This window comes from Manacus candei, unplaced genomic scaffold (assembly GCF_025592945.1).
Source record: "Manacus candei isolate 608988 ecotype Guabito, Panama unplaced genomic scaffold, ASM2559294v1 h1tg000043l, whole genome shotgun sequence".
Taxonomy (NCBI): domain Eukaryota; kingdom Metazoa; phylum Chordata; class Aves; order Passeriformes; family Pipridae; genus Manacus; species Manacus candei.
In genome coordinates, this window is record NW_026138091.1 from 7,299,985 (window position 1) to 7,318,181 (window position 18,197).

The 18,197-nt window shown below is 43.3% G+C and overlaps 1 protein-coding gene across 4 annotated transcripts in view; it reads right to left on the bottom strand.

Moving 5' to 3' along the window:
* The window catches only part of SRGAP1 (SLIT-ROBO Rho GTPase activating protein 1), a 140,684-nt gene extending 123,692 nt beyond the window's left edge, over positions 1-16,992 (bottom strand). For all 4 annotated transcript variants that reach the window (XR_007905928.1, XM_051795758.1, XM_051795757.1 and 1 more), the window contains exon 1: positions 16,325-16,992. Coding sequence is in view for 3 of the 4 variants with exons in the window: in XM_051795758.1 (XP_051651718.1) it covers positions 16,325-16,391 (67 nt within the window). In the remaining variant the exon portion in view is untranslated. The remainder of the gene's footprint in view (positions 1-16,324) is intronic.
* Positions 16,993-18,197: the final 1,205 nt, after the last annotated feature.

The following is an 18,197-nucleotide window of genomic DNA, read 5'->3' on the forward strand; positions in this document are numbered from 1 at the left end:
TCTAAGATTTTGTACACTTACAGCCATGTGCAGCTGCCTCCTGTACCAGTTTGCGAGGTTTGAACTGTGGAGAGGGTGGACGTACAGACGATTATGAGACAGAGGTACTCCAAATTAGACACATGTCAGTGTCAGAACACACCACAGGATTTGCACTACCACCCACGAGACTTTTGGAAACAAAAGGGACCTCCGCAAACAGCTGCATATCTCAAACTCTAGCCCTGGCAATCAGTAGCAAGACATTTAGGACAGCAGCTTTCAGACAGGCTATAGATTTTGCACTCAAAGATAAAAGAGACCAAAAAGTTCACACCACTCAAAAGAAATGCAAAACTTACTTTCCCAGTTCTGCTTTTCATAGGCAACCTGCAAATATGAGCCTGCAGCTGAGTTATTTAGCCTGCAGGATGATAAAGAACCACAATATCAATACCACTCATAAATTCCATAGGTGGGAGCCACTGACCACAGCAGTGTTGACCCGCTGAACACATCTTGTTAGAAATTTGCAGATGACTACTGAAATGGTGGTGTTCAGTTCTGTTTGGAGACATAATATAATCTAAGAGGTTCCCAAGGGAAATGCCTTACAGCTCCTCATTCATCTCTTGACCAAACATATTACCTTCCTACATGTAATTCCAAGTTTGATCATGATATAGGCAAGTGCACATTCAGTAGTGGAACAGCATCTGTAACCAGTCCCCAAACACCTAATGTGGTGCACACATGCCTCAGTTACGTGATATGCATCTCAGGTCACAAGACAACAGTAAAGGTAGTTGTAACAGAAGGAAGGCATGTAGGTTTGTGAGGAACTGTGGCAGACAAAGTAAGAATCTGGTTACACAAAAACAACAACAAAAAAACCAAACTAACAAAACAAACAAAACAACCACAGCCACCCACCCACACACACACATTGTAATAATAAGCTGGTCCACAGCTTGCCCCAGAATCCTACCCGGAGCAGCTCTCTGGATGGAGGTGACTGATAGCCTGGATCTGGTCTAGGTTGACTATGTTTGTTCAAGGCTACAGAGTATCATCACTATGGATTCAAGGCCTTGCATTACAAGTAAAAAAAATCATCACTTTCTGGTTAGTGTTATGTATTTTATACACAGACAATGTTCAGCAACATAATCCTGTCACCAAAACACTTTTCCTATGACAATGTTTAGAAAAATAAATAATTTAGGGAATTAATGATACACCTGTAAAGCAACTCAGCAAACTTATTTGAAATACAAACTCAAAGCTGTTTAATATTAACACAACTTTTGTTCAGGAGGCAAAAATCGTTCTTGTTCAATATTCTATGGAACATCCATTCCATCAATATTGCAATTTCAGAGCTAAACATATTAATAGGGTCATAAATATTCAGATTATGTAATAAAGACAGTGAAAGCAGATGATAAAATGCTGTTAACATTCATTTACAGCAGCTGGGAAGGCCCTGCCAAATGTTGCTTTACATAACAGGTCGTGATGCTCTGACTGCATTAAGCTTTCAGATCACTCTTCCTTTATCTGCTATGATTTTGAACACAATATGAGACAGAGCAGACTAACCAAGGGATTTAGAAGCCCTTTCAAGCACACCAACATTTCAAAGGTTTAAAAGATTAAAACATCAAAAAGGGCCTTGTGGTTACTACATTTGTGCTTTTGCATTTCATAGTGCAGACATGAAAGTGACATTCACATCTTTCTCCACTACCTCCACAATTCAGTGCTGCCAATAAATTTTAAAAGCAAGTTTATTTTATTAAACCATGCTTTAGTTAAGCTATATGCAAAAAGGAAGTAAGGGTCAGTAAACTGAAAACATCACCACTATAGTTTTCACAAGGCATACTGAGTACTACTGAAATGTTCTATAATTCTGCACAATCCTGTCCACTACTTACACTGATTTTATCTTGGAAGTTGCATCTGAGTCAAGTGATAGTTCTTGCTTTGCTCCAGTATATTCTGCATTACATTTCCTTTGTTTCAGAATAATCTCTGCTGCAATTAAGAAGTCAGGATTTCCAAAGCATGGGTCAGATCCAACAAGCTCTCAAGAAAGGATCAGCCACACACATCAACTGTGGGACTAGGTCTGAATGTTTTACTGTAAAAAATGATGACTCATAGTTCATTTGTTTTTGCATATTCCCACCACAAAATTAAGCCCAATTCTGCAGACATTATGGAGATTAGTAGCTCCAGGAAGGTTAAGAGCTCTAGTGAGGTCAACAAATTCATGTATGTGAAGTAAACAAGGCTATGCATAACAGGACACACAGCAGCTACTATTCTGCTTGTAAAAGCAGTACCACTTCATTCATCCCTCCAGTCCTACATTAGTTAGCAACTATTCAGAGCACTGAACACATTCAAAGCCTAATGCTTTAACTGACTGAAATTTTGCTGCAGTGGGTCTCAAGCTTTTCCTGTAGTCCAGGCTCAATAGAGAACGTTGACATGTCTATGCACAATTAAGAAGTCTCCTCAGCACTTAAGGGCTCCGGTTCCACCTCATCTATGTGGAGCACTGCTTCAGCAAGGCCCACCTCATCACTTGGAAAACCACCTAAATATCAGATGCTAGCAAAAATCTTAGCCATCACAGGAAAAATAAAATTCACAAAGAAAAACATCAGTTTCATCAATACTCATTTAATGTTGTGAAGTCTGTATCAAATTACAAGGAACTTGGTACTCATTTTTTGATGCAAGTGCATCTACCTTCAACCAACTTAAGGAGACTCTTGTCGGTCCATTCAGTCCCCTGAAATTAATGTCTCTTTAAATTAAGTCCTCTTGCTCAAGTTAGATCAGAGTCTGACTTAGAAGAGACCAAAGATGTTTGGGTTTTTTTTTTCCCCTAAGTCAGGTCTGTTTGCACAAGAACTACAGAAAAGGTATGTTCTCCTAAAATCACAGACTCTTAAGATGAGATTCAAAGGGGTAATTCCAAGGTTATAAACACACTGTAATAGGAACAATGGCCCATATGATCCTAGTAACAGGTCTGAATCCCCACTGCACTACACAATGTTCAAGCTGCAACCTAAAAAGCTCTTTCTCAGAGTACCTTGCAAACAGACCTACAAGCAAGGTGGAGTTTTCAGTGATCATAGCTAATCCCATGATCTCACATACTACTGGTATCTTACAAACTAAGAAAAAAACTAATTATAGAGACATAATAAAAAAGTATTTAAATTAACTTTCAAATATCCTAACATAAGCAATGCTAAGCAAAAATGAAGCTGCCTAATGTAAACAGAATGTCTCTGCAAGTCAGATATTACAACTGAAAAAACAACAGATTACATATAAATACTTAGAGATCTGAAGTTTCTGTTAAGTCTTCATGTATATGCTATCTCCTTATTTACAGTATCTCTGAAGCTTATAAGCATACTCTTATCCAGTAGGAACTACTTCTGATTCAGGATGCATCAGCTATTCATTTAATCCAACAGTCAATTATAATTTAAAAAAAAAAAGTCATCAAATGAATAGTGAGATAAATTATTGGATAACCAAGTGAAGTGCAGAACAGAAATAAGAACAAATTGTTCTTTCCAATACAAAATATGCCAGTGTACAAGTTTAGAAGAATACCTGAAGGGTCGTCTTAAATCCCCTTTTAAATGAGGTTAAAAAGAATTTGGACATTTCCATCATTTCCATCTTCTTGCCTGATTCTTAGCTACAGTACTTTGCATACGGCTGTTCACACAACCTGACTTCACCACATACAGCTACAGCAGTACAAGTAAAGAACAGGCATGTTAATACACTCAAGTAAAGCCCCAAATCAACAACAAGTATCTTGGCTTCTTGAAGGACTGTCTGCTGCCCTACAATACAGTTCTGCACAGGAAATAACCTGATCAACTGTCATGACTGGTAAAGAGTTCTTCAGTTGTTCTTCATAGCTCCTCCTTACAGCTATATTAATGCACTGTAAACATTCAACTCTAGTCTCTAAACCCCAAAACATTCACTGCTATTTGACTAACAACTGCAGAATTGCCTCAGTAATATTTGCAGACCCACTGCCCTTCTTTCTTCCTTAAACATCAGTTGAGGCAATTTTTCTGCCCTCAAAAAAACCCCCTAAACAAATTCCTGCTCTTCACAGATATGAAGTAACTCAGGAATATTTGCAGAGTAAGTTTCTGTTGGCTGCAAAAAAAGCTGTTTGTGAATCTGCAACTCAGGCACCTGGGGAGTAGAACTGCCATAGGACAGAGGACTGACTATGCTGTATGGAGGGGATGTTGCAGGAAGAGTCATTGAAGCAAAGGTTCAAGCAAACAGACATCCACTTGTGAACCTTTCAAACAACTCTGATCAAACATTTTCTTCACAGATTGTCAGCAAAACTAGAGACAATCTGCCAAAAATTACCATAAATGCTGGCAGGGCATTAAGATTAAAAATCATCACATAGGAAAGGGTTGGGGTTTTTTTCTGTATACTGTATACCACATGCGATGAATAAATAAGGTATCCGCTGAATAGTTCCCCCTCCAGATTAATAAAGTATTCTTAAATTAGAGTAGTCACATAAATATCTCAATTCCACAGTCCTCCTCCTTTTCCATTTCTTTAAAAAAACAAGTAGAACAGGAACGCACTCTGGTTGGAATACATAGCAAGACCCATATCTCTCAGGTGACTGCTTTAACTACCAGGCAATGGATTCATAATCACTCTGTAAATAATTAAATATTCATTAAGTCCGGGAAAAAGCAGAAGAGCTTAAACAAACAAGAAATCGGGGAGACTTGTACCAGAATACTCAGTTCCTTAGCTCTCAGACCAACCATCTGCAGAGTGAGTGAGCTGTATTCAAAACTCAGTTTTGAGTAAGATGAAGGTGTGAATAATGTTTGAGTAAGATAAAGATGTGAAACCAAACTCCTCATGCAAATGCTCTCTGATCACTAGGAAGGATGAACTCCTCAGATTCCTGATTCCTCAATTTCATACAAATTTTCACATGGTTCAACAGAAGCTAACATTTTTAGGTCTGCTCTGGTGGCAACTCAGATGACATCAGCATGGATGAGGCTGGCACTTTTGTCTCTGCCAGCTGGAGGCAAGGCAGTTTCTGGTCTATAAATAAGGGAACAATGTTAGAGATGCGGTGTGTCAAATTATACTGCAGAATAAACATGTAGGCCAGTATATGCAGTCACATAAACATACCCACAGACACCTCCAAAGTGAGGCAGCCAAAGGGGAACTAAATGTGGCATCTGAAAGGCAAAGACAGGAGTTAGAGTTCTTTTGTGTATTTAATTCCATGGAATATTTTTCACCCTAAGCCTCTTTCAGCCCTCATCAAAGACTGAAAACTGCTACTGTAGCCTGAAAGTCTGTCCTCTTAAGCCTGAGCAGAGATCTCCCCTGTGTACAGAGTCCATCCCGGAACCACAAGGAAACAACATAGAGCTATACTGAACTGCCCAGAAGTTGCTTTGCACTAGCAAAGCATGTGCTTAGAATCTCCTTGAGCCAACCATCTGACAACCCATCCCCTCTCACCAGTAACCCACTACTTTGCTAGTCAGGGTGGTATATATATTGGAGGAATTATACTTTGGTTCTTATTTTCATTAATTTTTACCCTTTTTATATGCAAAAGAGGGTATTTCTTGCTTAAGAAAAATGCTTTTGCAGGTGCCAGGGTCTATCAGTGCTGGTCACTTTTTAAACATCACCTCCCAAGGGCACAGAAGCAGGCAATTCCCAAATGTTGTATGTCAAGCAGGTAAGGCAGAAGGCTGGCTTGGCTGAACAGGAATCTTCTCTTGGAGATAAGGCAAAAAAAGAAAGGTGTATGCCCAGTGGAAGTAAGGTCAAGAACATGGGAAGAATTCAGAGATGCTGCTTGCTGCTGTAAGGGAGAATGTTTGTGTGGCCAAAGCTCAACTGGAGTTGAAGCTAGCCAGAAATGTGGGGGACAATACAAAGAGTTTTTTCAAATACATTAATGGCAGAAGGAAGTATAGAAATATCACTGGCCCATTCCAGATAGGGTTTTAAGCAACCTGGTCTACTGCAAGGTATCACTGCCCATGACATAGGTCAGAACTAGATGATCATTTAAGGTCCCTTCCAGTCCAAAGCATTCTGTGTTCTGAAAGACAGGCAAAAGCTGCAAAGCAAATTTTACGCACATTAACTACTTGGTCTTTGGTAGTTAAGAGTTACCCTTGTTCTTTCATCAGGCTCTCAGTACTGCATGCCTCATTGTAGCCCAGTCTAATATACATATACTTCACCAGGTATTTTTAGACATAAGGAAAATGTGTTACAATTTTCTGTATGTACGTACAGTCAGCCGAAGCCACACATAATTCAGTATTCACCTCCCTTTGTTCTGATATGTTAGCAGGTAGATGCAGCACTAGATTCCTGCTCAAATACAGACTATTTTTCTTGTCCACAGTTTTTCCATTAACATTTTCATATTTTTCTTTATTTAAAGTACCAGAGACATCTCCAAAAAGCCAGATATCATACCTTCCTCAGGTGCCTTTATTCAGAATGGTTATGATAATGCATTAAAACCTTAGCAGAAGACACCTGAAGTAGGAAGAAGTCTCACAAGAGGGTTGTAGGAAAAACAGTAAAATCCCAAATTCTCATACCCTATAACCTCTCAGACCCCAAAGAAACCTCAAAAAGTAAAGTTTTATTCCATATTCCCAATTTATATGTTCTAGCTTAAGCAAGTTTGTTGATAGTTGTCTGTCTAGATTGCAATAAGCTACAAGAAACAGTATGTTCCTGGCTGCTTTTTATCTCATTAAGGCCACATGATCAAGTTCACGAGGTGTGGTGTATTTTACCCTCCCACAGGCAAAGTTAAAGATGGCAGTAGGAATACTGCTTAAGAAGCAGGGGATTTGACCCACAACTACAATATCATGTCATCAGAAGTGGCTGGCAATTAACGGATTACAATACACTCAACGATAATCCGATGAGCTCAGCTGCAGATGCACACAGACTGCTCATCGCAGGCTGCCAGGGAAGAAGTGATAGTGCTCGCTGTCACCGGGCTCCTCCATGGCACCCTGGGAGGAGAGGAGCCTCTAACAGGTGAGGACCTGCTACCTTCACTGGGCTCCCTCATCTCTCATCATTCTGCACAGGGGAACCTTCTCTCACTCTGCATGTGGTTGTGACTTCAATGCAAAGGTATTAACACTTTGGTTCTATTTTCTGTCATGACATTAAGAATCTCACTAATTTTATGCACTGTTACTTGAAAATTAGGAAAGCACAAATACATGAAGGCAACCTTAAAATAAGGCACGTAATGCACACAACCCTATTACATTGGTCTTCTCCTCAAATAGTCCGCTGAACAGCAAAACCAGCAGAGTTGTCAAGTTCTTAAACTTCGGTCAAATTCTTACACATATCAGTTATCCATTTGCAACACAACACACACAAAAGCTAGTTTTCTGTTACACAGCTGGAATTAGCATTATTTATGCCAAGAATGTACACATTGTGCACATATACACAAGGTACCTATGAACAAGAATTTATCCATTTTTATTTCTATTCATCATCAAATTAGTGATTTGCAAGAGGTAGAGCTTGCTGTATTGTCTAAGCACTTGTAACAACCTTGGTGTGTTAAGTACCATACCTTTGGAATGCCTGCATAAATACTGTCAAAGGAATAAGAGTAAGTTTATGCCTAGCAACTTAGTCACAGCGTGTTTTGGTACCCAGGCTCGTACTGAAGTGTATGATGAAAGGCTAAAGTGTGGGTTGGTGGTTTTTTTTAGTAGATAGCAGATAATCTTACTCTATAATATAAAATATAATATAAAAACTTCAGTTAAGTGGCTGGTAATAGTTTCAGTTGCTCTGTTATTGTATAAAACAGTAACTTAATTGTTGAGTTAGAAAGTTTCAGTTCAGATGCCTGCTTATTTTGGTACTGAATGAACACTTATTTTATCTTGCCTCTGACCTGATGCTTTAGATGCTGTTTATCCTCTCTTCTCTTAAAAAAAGGAATCAGAGGGGAAAAGCAGAGAACAGCAAGGCTTGAAAGAAGACAGGTTGTTGAAAGAACAGAGCCATACAAGAGCTATCACTGAATCTTATTAGACTTCTGCTGTACTCTGTGGTTTGTAAACATGAGCAGATTCCTCTGATTTTCAGAAAGCAGACACTCTGGAACTGGCTAGAACAGTAGAGACTGGTTTCTTTTACAATATGAAATAATGTACACTGGAAAGTGAGAGGGGATCAGCATGTCTCCTTATTTAGTTTAACATACAGAGAAAAGCCAAAGGTGTGCACCATCCCATTTCGGAAACCCTAAGAGAAACAAGCAGCATCTTGAAGACTCCCCAAGTAAGACAGGACCAACAAACTGCTAACAGATTCTACACACAGTGTAATTCAGATGAGTAAGCACTGAGTCAGTTAAGGAGTCTGGATAGTTTATATGAATCTGCAGTAGTCAGTTACGTTTCCCACAACAGCTAATTATGTAAAGGGTTACAATCATTATTTCCTGGAAGTCATCATCCGGTAAGCCAGCTGCATTTGTTTTTTATTCCCAATATAGCTAATAAGAAATACCGTACTATGTTCTAATTATACTTTTTGTAACTTCTATTTCACAATTAAAAAACCCTTATGTCTAGTGTATTTTGAGAATGTTTTGGTTAATATGCTAATACATTTCCCTTGTCAGCTCTAGTACATCTATAACAGGAAGTCTCAGGAGGTTGCAACTGAAACTCAAACAGGTCTTTTATCGGTCAATAATAGATAACATAACAAAGTTAAGAGAAGTATTCTAACTGATGAATCCATGATCACACTTTTAAGCAAGTTCTACTGAAACTTCTTCTAGATAAATAGACAAAGAATTTTTTTTCACCCTTCTCACCACTCTAATTAAAATCAACCCCCCAGATGCTATGATCAAGGTAAACACAGGTAAAGAACCCACATGCCTTAGTAGGGACTTATTAAAGTCGGATCAACTGCACTGTCCTGCACTGGACAGAGTTTGAAGAAAATGACACAGGTCACCTTCAACTCATTTCACAGATATGATTATTACAGACTCAAATCATAATCACAGACTTTCCCCACAACATTTTGTGAGAGCATTTAGTGGTTTTTCCCTTCCTATTTGCAACACCTACCTCATTAACGGGCACCTAAAGCCAGGATTATTTTATTGTGCCAACCATGAACTAAAAAAAAGCATGTAACCCTTCTAGAGAAGACAAACTGTTCATTATAATGTTTGCATTCACTGACTATGAGAGAGTAATATGAAGTCATGGTCATGCCCATATACAAACTAATTCTTACAGTTCTTAGAAACAGAACATTAGATTTGCTTGGGGTTATTTCCAAAACACTTTTCCATAAGGAGATTGCATCTCAATCTCAGGATTTATCAAACAGTAAGCTCAGGTAAAATCGAGGTCCAGTGCAAGACTGAATACTGCATCTTGAAATTCATATAGATATATGTCTGAGAAATAGTGACATGAACAGAGGGGACAGAAGAAGTTCTGGAAGAGATTTTCCTTGATCAGTTACTAAGCTAAAGCTAACAGAAAATGGCTTGAGAATATGAGTGCTTTGTCTGGACAGGATGAATTAGCAGGCAGAGCATAGGTAAAATGTAATACACTACCTTTAGCCTACCAGGTGGCTGTAACTGACTTGTGACACACTTCAATGTCTACTAGAAGATAACTTCAACAAGCTGCAGAAAACACTAGATTCCAGAGGAAGCAGTGCCTCAGGATTATGGCTCCAGTACAACAGATCAAAGTGAATTTTTTGTCTTAGAGCACTCCCATAGGACCAAGCCACCACACAAATGGCCAGAACAGTCTGCAGTTGTTTAAGTCTTGGAAACAAAGGAAAAAGCAGCGATAACCAACTCCTTTGGATTTGGTGCCAGATATAGCCTTGGTAATGTAAAAGACACACAGCAAGCAGTCTTCCTGTGCAGACAGCTCTGCGTCTTACCCAAGAGACGGTCCCGTGCTCTCAGCTATGGTCCTCTGTGCTTCACCCTAAGTATCTGGCATTGCTTAGCTCACCAGCCTCATCCCTGTTAGTGGTACACAAGCAGTGATGCCAGTCATTGCACCTTCAATCACTGCCTCCAGTTTTCAGCTGTTGCTCTTCTTCCACATGCATACATATGTACAGACACACATACCCCCACAATCTCTTGAACCTCAGGGTGTGTGGCATTGTGCCTGAGAAACAAAAAGTGGGGAAGGAAAAGACAAAATCATTTCAGGCACAACAGGCCATTCATGACTCATAGCTCCCAGACTGACCAGCATAGAGCAAGGTCAGCCAGACTTGCCTCAGAGACGGTCAGCACTTGTTCACATCAGCCCAGATAGCTCAGAGCAGAGAGTACATGGCAGATCCCTGGAAAGGGTTGGGTCAGTACGTGGCAAGGTGGGAGAAGCCAGTCACAGAGGAAATACTGCCATGAGGCAAAAACCTGCAGGAAGCAGAGGGGGTAGCACCCAGAACACAGGAAGCCCTGGTACACATTTAGCCTAGTCACTCACACACTAAAACAAACCTCCACACTCCAAAGCCTATTTACTCTGTGAAAGCCAAGCAGTAAGAGTAGATTAGACTCTAATAGGGATTAATACAGGCTAAGGTATCAGCGGTTTCCACCAGGGAGACCAGAAAGGTTAGACGTGGGATAGTATGACAGGTAGATATAACAAGGGCTTGAAAAAAAAAGGTAAAGGGAAGAACAAGCACCATAGGATCTTTCACTGACACCTGCCTGGCTCCGTTTGAGCTCTCCCCCACGTCCATCCCTGTCCAAAACAGAGATTACACAGGCTGCGCTGTCAAGTCATGGTCAGTGATTTCTAACAGGCTGTGTAATGGTCAGCAGGGGATTTCTTATCCAGTCTCAACAGCACTGACCCACTTTTTTCCAGCACTACCATCCATCACCTCTGACTGACAAGAACAGTTTTCACAAAAGGCAAAACCTAACCCAAGTGAAATCTGAGGCAGAGAATGGGAAGAAATTTGGATCCCATTCTGCCTTACTGCAACCACTTCAAAGTTATAAGTTTAATTTTATCAGCAACTAGAACTTCAGTTCATAAAAAAGTGACCAATAGAAGATAATGCAGGAAATTCAATGAACCTTTGCGTGATTTAGAGCATCACTCTGCAACAGCAAAACTGCACTGGAAGTACATTTGGAAAGGAAAAAAAAAAGCCTCAGAGAAGTGATCCTAAAAAGTTTCCAAACTGCTTCAGAGTCAGAGGTGAATTAAAACTTTCTTAGAGACTAACAAAAATATGCAAATATGCACAAAACATACACATTGAGTATGCATTAGGATTGCTATACTGCCAGAAAGAAACACTCTTCAGACAATCCATTCAGTGCTTACCTTTTCATGTGTGCTACAGCCATCAAGACTTCATTCACCTTTAAACTGAAGTAAAACAATACATGCAGCTTCACTGTGGTGCAGGGACATACCAGCTCTGTGGTCAAACCAGGAAAAAGAAAGTGTACTTTCCTGACTCTTAGCTATATTTTCAAATAGCATCAAGAAAAGGCATTTTCTTCTTTAATTATACAGAAAGACTATGAAACCAAAACATCTCAAGTTCCTCAATCATGACCTTTGGGAAGCAGGCTTTTTGTAGGGCTCCCCCATGCTCTAAATAATTTGGTGCACAGTGTTGTACTAAACCAAGTTCCTTAGTTTCCATTCCAAGAAAGCTGTGAGAATAATAAGAGTACTGAAGATGCTGGTTAACAAAAAAAAACCAAAACAACTCAAACTCCAACCCAATCAACCAGAGAAACCCCCTGGCTGGTTTACGACTGAACTACCTAAATCTGCAGATAACCCTTTCAGCTACATAGTCAACTACAAACTCATTAACATTTACCTAGACAACTGAAGTCTGTACTCTGAAAGGAAGGATCAGAGAGCAGGAAGAATGTGATGGCTGAAAAAGGTAAAGAACTAGCCTTCATTACACAGTATGTAACTCCAATTGAAAAACAGCATAGAGAACAATATCTTTTCTGTATCAGACAAAGTTCTGTGTGTGGTCAAGATCTTGGACCAGAAAAATTTCTGCTAAACCACACGATAAACTTGAACTTTGGAAACTGGCATCTATTCACCAGATTCTTTTTGAAAAAAACCTCAAGAATTCTGACATTGTCCAAGGTATCAAATGTTTCATTACAAAGATTTTTTTCAAAATAGCTATCAGTTTACTAAAATGACAACCCAATTTGTACTTCCGAACTCAGCATTTTCTCAGAGAAGCTTCTAGTGTTGTTTTTAATGTGAAGTTGAAATTCGGGTCACAATTCAGAATTTTCATTTTCCATAAAAATTAATTAGGCAATGTAATACAGACTGCTATCAAGTTGTTTCTGGTGGAAAAACAGGAGTATTTTGTTCCGAAGAAGACTATAAAAATATGGATTTTAGGGAAACGTCTTCTTTTCCAAACTGTTTTTGGGCTTGTATTTACAAGCCAATTCCAAGTAAAAAATGAAGGCGGAAAAAGGAAGCATTTAAGTAGCTCTTCCCTCAGCCCACTGCAGTTGGAGATCCTGTTGCATAAGAAAACCAAAAGACTGTTAAACTCCAAAGATTCTCAACAGTTCAAACCATACAGAGGATCTCACTGAACAGACACGCCCAGATAATTAGTCAGTACAATGTTTGCCTATTCAAAGAACATTTCTCCTGTGCATGGAAGACCAGTTACAAGTCTCAAGAAGGTAATGTCAGTTTAATGCTTGAATGATCATAAGGCTATGAAGCAGTACATTCCCAATCCTCCACTACTACAACAGATTTCTTCTTCAGAGGGATAAATTTCTGAAGTGAGACAGTATTCAAGATCTCGCTAACACATCCTTTACCGTACTCAAGACACCCACACAGCCATCAGAGGATGCTCTAGTATCTCTTCACTGCTGTCGACTGCTCAGTAACTTTATCAACAACTGCTCAGTAACTTTATCAACAGATACAACTTGACATTATCAGCGGTACCAAGGAGCAGCTGGTCCTCAGAATACAAAACATACAATAATAGGCTACTATAGTCAACTGAGCTTAGAGTTAAGGAATGCTGTGTATTAATCTAAGTAGGGTCATATAGCAAAAAGTTAATACTTGGCTCAGAACAATACCACCAGTCTGTTGCTCATCTAAAAAGCATTTGTCCACCTTCTAGCTCTAGTTCCATCACCCACCCCAGTTGCAAGGTTGCTAAAACTACCTCTAATGACTTTAGAGGGCCTATAAAATTATCACATCCTTCGGAAAAACAAACAGATACGACTGATATTTTGGATGATCAGGGATACTTTATTAATTATTTTACTTCCCAGGCACCTTTATGTCTACAAAGTAAGGTACCTATGGCACCATAATATCCTTACATCCCCCAAAACAATAGGTATAGGTATTCCGCTAGACAGATCTAACTTCAGTATTACGACATCCATAAGAAATATCCTGCTTTCTATATGATGTGCAGGGAAGTGAACGCAATTACCTTACTGCTACAATTGGGATAGTTCTTGACAGAAGTTAGGCTGAAGAACAGGGATGTTGCAAAAAATATGCAATAAAATGTTCTGCCCAGCAAGTCAGAAGTACTTTGTCCACTTCGGCTTGACAAACAGGTAACATTTGCAGGCTTTCTACCGTTCCTGTATGACCTCCACTAAAGCAAGAGCCAATCTAGTGATACTGCTAAAAATCCAAAGAGAAGATATCAGTTTACACCACTCAGGAACCAGGCAGAACAATTAACATCTGTTACTGCTTCCTATTTGAGGGGTTAAGAACAGAAGAGCTATGTGAAGAATGGCAATGTTAAATCCTCATTTCCAAATATGGCACCATATACATACCTATAGACCATGTATGTTATGGCCCCCTCTTCCTCCAGTATCAATATTCAGACATCTTAGGACAGGATTTACAAATGCACACATCAGTGTCAGTTTCTGAATCCATTAGGCTGATGTTCAGCAAGCTGAGCTCAATGCACTCCCACAACAAGGTAAGGCATACATGTGGTGTTACACTGCTCTGTGCATGCCTGTCCAGAGGACCTCAAATGGCCAGTTTGCTGACCAATTGTGCACATCCTTCAGGCAACTGAACACATCAGCAGTGAGAAATCAGCTAGGCATTGTAAGCACCATAAATCACAAGCAGTACAAGCGGTTTGGCCACACCCTCTCTCCTATCTTAATATATGAAATTCCAAGCAGCATATAGGGACCTGACTTTCCTGCATTTACATTCCCTTAAAGTTACCTTGCTGGCTGATTAGGGCTGATTCCTTAGCCCTTGAACCCCTCAATATAAAAAATATTTTCAAGGTATCACGCAGTGGTATCGCTACTTTTTTACAGTATCACTGAGCTGGTCTCAAGCAGAAATGTCTTAGTACAAACAGTTCATACCATATGAAATACAATTGCTGTGATGCTGGTTAAAGAAAAATCATCTCTGGTTACAGTTGCTAGCCCAGCATACTTTTTCAAACAGCTGCTAATCAACAATTCAGGTGAGACAGTTGGGACCAGACTGAACACACCCCAGACCACCATAAAGGAGCAAAGCAAGTTAAAATTTCTACTAAACTACAATTACAAACATCACCTCCCTCTTCATTATTCAAAAGAGAAGAATGACTTACATAGCAACTGGCTGCAGAAAATAAAGGCTCAGCCTGTAACAATCAAGTTAGGCAAAGAACAGTCTGCACATCTGCAACAAGCTTAAGATCTTCAACATTTTTTCTGATCAGTGATGAAGACAAATCTGCACCATCTCCACAGAGAGGCAAAAGCACCAATCCTCCAAGGGCTCGATGGCAGTGAATCCACCAGCTATGCCAGAGCTGTCTTGGTCTTGCCCATATCAGATAGACACTTGAAGCATAGCCTACCTGCCAGCTCAGAGAAGACCCCTCACTGCCCACCTGTCTGGCAGGTCTCGTATTTCAAGCCTAGATCCTTTCCTGGACCCAAAACGACAGGTTACAGGTATTTTTCACAAAAAGTTAAGCTTCAGAAGAAAAAAAACCCTCAAAATTACCTCTTTCCTTTCAAGAGGAAAAACCCCAACAAAACTCCAAGAATTGTCTTGAAAAATTCATCTCATAGGATCAAGTAAGAGGAAAAAATATTGTGCAATTATACAGAGTCAATAAACATTTGAACAGCTGAGGAGTGGTCCCTCCCATACTGTTTCAGATGCCTCGCCTAAAAGGTCCCCAGCCCTTTGCCCGCATGGCACACGAAGGCTGTTTCCGAAGCCCATGGACCTGCGTGAGGGCACACTAGCTCTGCACATTGCAGACCGTGGGAAGCATCAAGGAGGAAACACCCTATGTGACCAGCACACCCGCATCATTTTAATAAACAGAGCTCAGGTGTAGCATAGCTTTTTAAACACTGCATTTAAGGTTTGCATCCATCCTCGGATTTATTGCAATTTGTGTATTATGCAATATTTTCCCCGAGAGTACCCAGAAAAAAAGGACGCACACCAAGATACACACACCCCACTGCCCATGTCGCTACTTCCCCAATCTCTGTTTCGCCCAAGCCACCGGCAGAGGGAAAACGATAGGCGAGGAAACTCGAGGCTCTGGAAGCGCCGGTAGTTCAAGCCAGGATCTACCAACGCTGTCCTTGGCACAATAGTTGGACGCAATACAGCCGGGAGATGCGAGGCTGAAATACTTCCTGGGATGGCTGAATGGGTTCATTCAATAATCAAGGATAATTCTTTATTAGCCTTCTTACAGGCCAGCACAGAAACTACAGCCCTGAGGGGAGGGTGGGGGACACCAGCCATGTGCCTCAAGAAAGGGGTATGGCTTACTATTGTCTCTCGCTTCAGTAATTGCCAAGTCTTTTTTTTTTCTTTTTTTTTTGTCCTTCCCCCTTCCCCCCACCCCCGTGTTACCGAAGTCGGTGGAGGAAGAGAAGGTACTCGGCCGGGGCTGGGCAGCGGACAAGCCGCCGCCGCTGCCGCCCGGCCCCTCGCACCCACCGGCGGCGCTCGGAGGGCAGCGCCCGCCGCCCCCTCCCCGCTTCCTTCCGCCACGAAGTTCGGGCAGCTGGGACCGGCCGCCCGGGCAGCGCTGGGGGCTCGGCTGGCTGCCCCGGGAAGGGGCTGGCACAGGACGCCCCACTCCCGCGGGGGCTCTCCCGCCGCCGCCCTGCGCTTACCTTTCACTTGACTTTCATACTCCGCTATAATCTCTTTGTCCTTTTTGAATCTGCTCGGTGTTGACATTATCCACTCGCTTCTTCTGCTCCTTCCCTTGTTTTAAATTATTATTATCACTAATTACTCTTGCTTCTCTGGAGGAGCTCCCAAGTTGGATCAGACGGCCGCAAGCCCGAGGAGCGGGGCCGGGGCGGCGGCGGGCGCTGGCCTCGCGGGAGCGCCGCCGGCACCGGAGGCGGCGAGGCGGGGAGCGGCGATCAGACTAACCCCGGCGCGGGCACCATCGCCTCCCGGCAGCGCCGCCGGCAGCAACGCGGTCCGCGACCCGGGGCCGCCGCAGGGCGGGGCGGCGGAGCAGTTGCCGCGGGGCACCAGCTTCCACTAGGCGAGGGCGGGGGCCCGGCGGCTGCGCCCCACCATTGTTATCTCTCCTCGCGCGCCCGGGAGAGGGGAAGGGAAGCAGGGAGAGGGCGGTGGGCGGGAGGCGGCCGCGCTCGGTCCGTACGCCAGAGGCACTAGTTACTGCTGCCGCCGCGCTGGCCTGGGTGGGAATTCGGGACCGGCACCCTGCCGTGACTAACCCCGGCCGGCAGCGCCGCGGCGCATGTCCCAAGCCCACGGACCGAGCAGCCGCCTACTCGGGAAGACTCCGCCGCCGCGCCCTGGAGAGGTGTCTCCGGGAATAAACTTCTCCCCGCCCTCACGCCGTTGTCTCCTCCCTTCCTGCCTCCCCGCCCGCCTCCGCTCCTCGCTCGCTGTGTCCGCCCGCTCCGCCTCCCCCTCGTTGGCGGCCGCCGGGCGCCGCGGGCGGGCCCCGAAGGCTCAGCGCCTGCCTGCCCTGGCCGGTCCGCGGCGGGAGGCCCGGGGGCTCGGGCTCGGGCGGGGGCGGGAGGAGGGAGATCCCCGCCCCGCCACCCGCATTGGGCATATGGTGGCCGGGCCCCCTCAGGGAACGGGGCTGTAAGGTCGCGGTACGGTGACAGAAGGCCTTTGATGCGGCGTGGAAAGTTGAAGTCCCCTGCTGCCTTCAGCGCCAAACCGCGCGGGGAGGGGAGAGGCCGGAGGGGACATGTGTCCTTTGGGGACCCCGTATTCTTCCCCGGTGTCTCCGGAGGCAGGGCATGGCTGTGCTGGGCGGGAGGGACCGCGGCTGCACCGGCGTGCCTGAGGACCAGGACCCAGCGGGACCAGGGCATAGCAGCACCGAGGGGAGGGCTGCGCCCTCAGCACAGCCGCCTCCACCGTCCTCGATCGCATGGAGCTCCCCTTCGCACGCAGCTTGTTCTCGAGGGCAGGAGTGCCAGCGTGCCTATGTGGTGCATTCCCCACAAGCTCCTATGGGAAACAAGCAAAGCAAGACGGGAGGCCACCCAAAATGCTGTTGCACTGAACTGTTGTGCATGGCACCCATCAAGGCTGGCCCTGTCTGACAGGGCATTAGAAGGACTTCAGCCCAGCAAGGGATGGTGTGCAGCCCTTGCTACAAAGCTGGGGCTGTGAAAAAGGAAGAAGGTGGTCCTGAACGGCAGGAATAGCTGAAAATGGGAGCATGGGGCAAGTTGCCAAAAGGCATAGGTGACCCAGGCATGCCCTTTCTCCTGAGTGCCTCCAGCAGCAGTGGGGACAGCCTCCTCTGCCTGCAGAGCTAGAACTTGGCTCAGCCCTTGGAAGCTGCAGACGATGAGAACTGGCTGCCAGCTCTGCAGGTGGAGTTGAGGCCATGCGTGCCAGGAGTTGAGCACAGCGGTTCACAGGGATGGTAGCCACACTTCTCCAAGGTCCCTGGCTGTAAGCTTGGGAATCCCATGCAAAAGGGATCCGATGTGACTCAGATTGCACAAGCTGTAGCCAGAGAAGAGTTTTCTAAAAAAA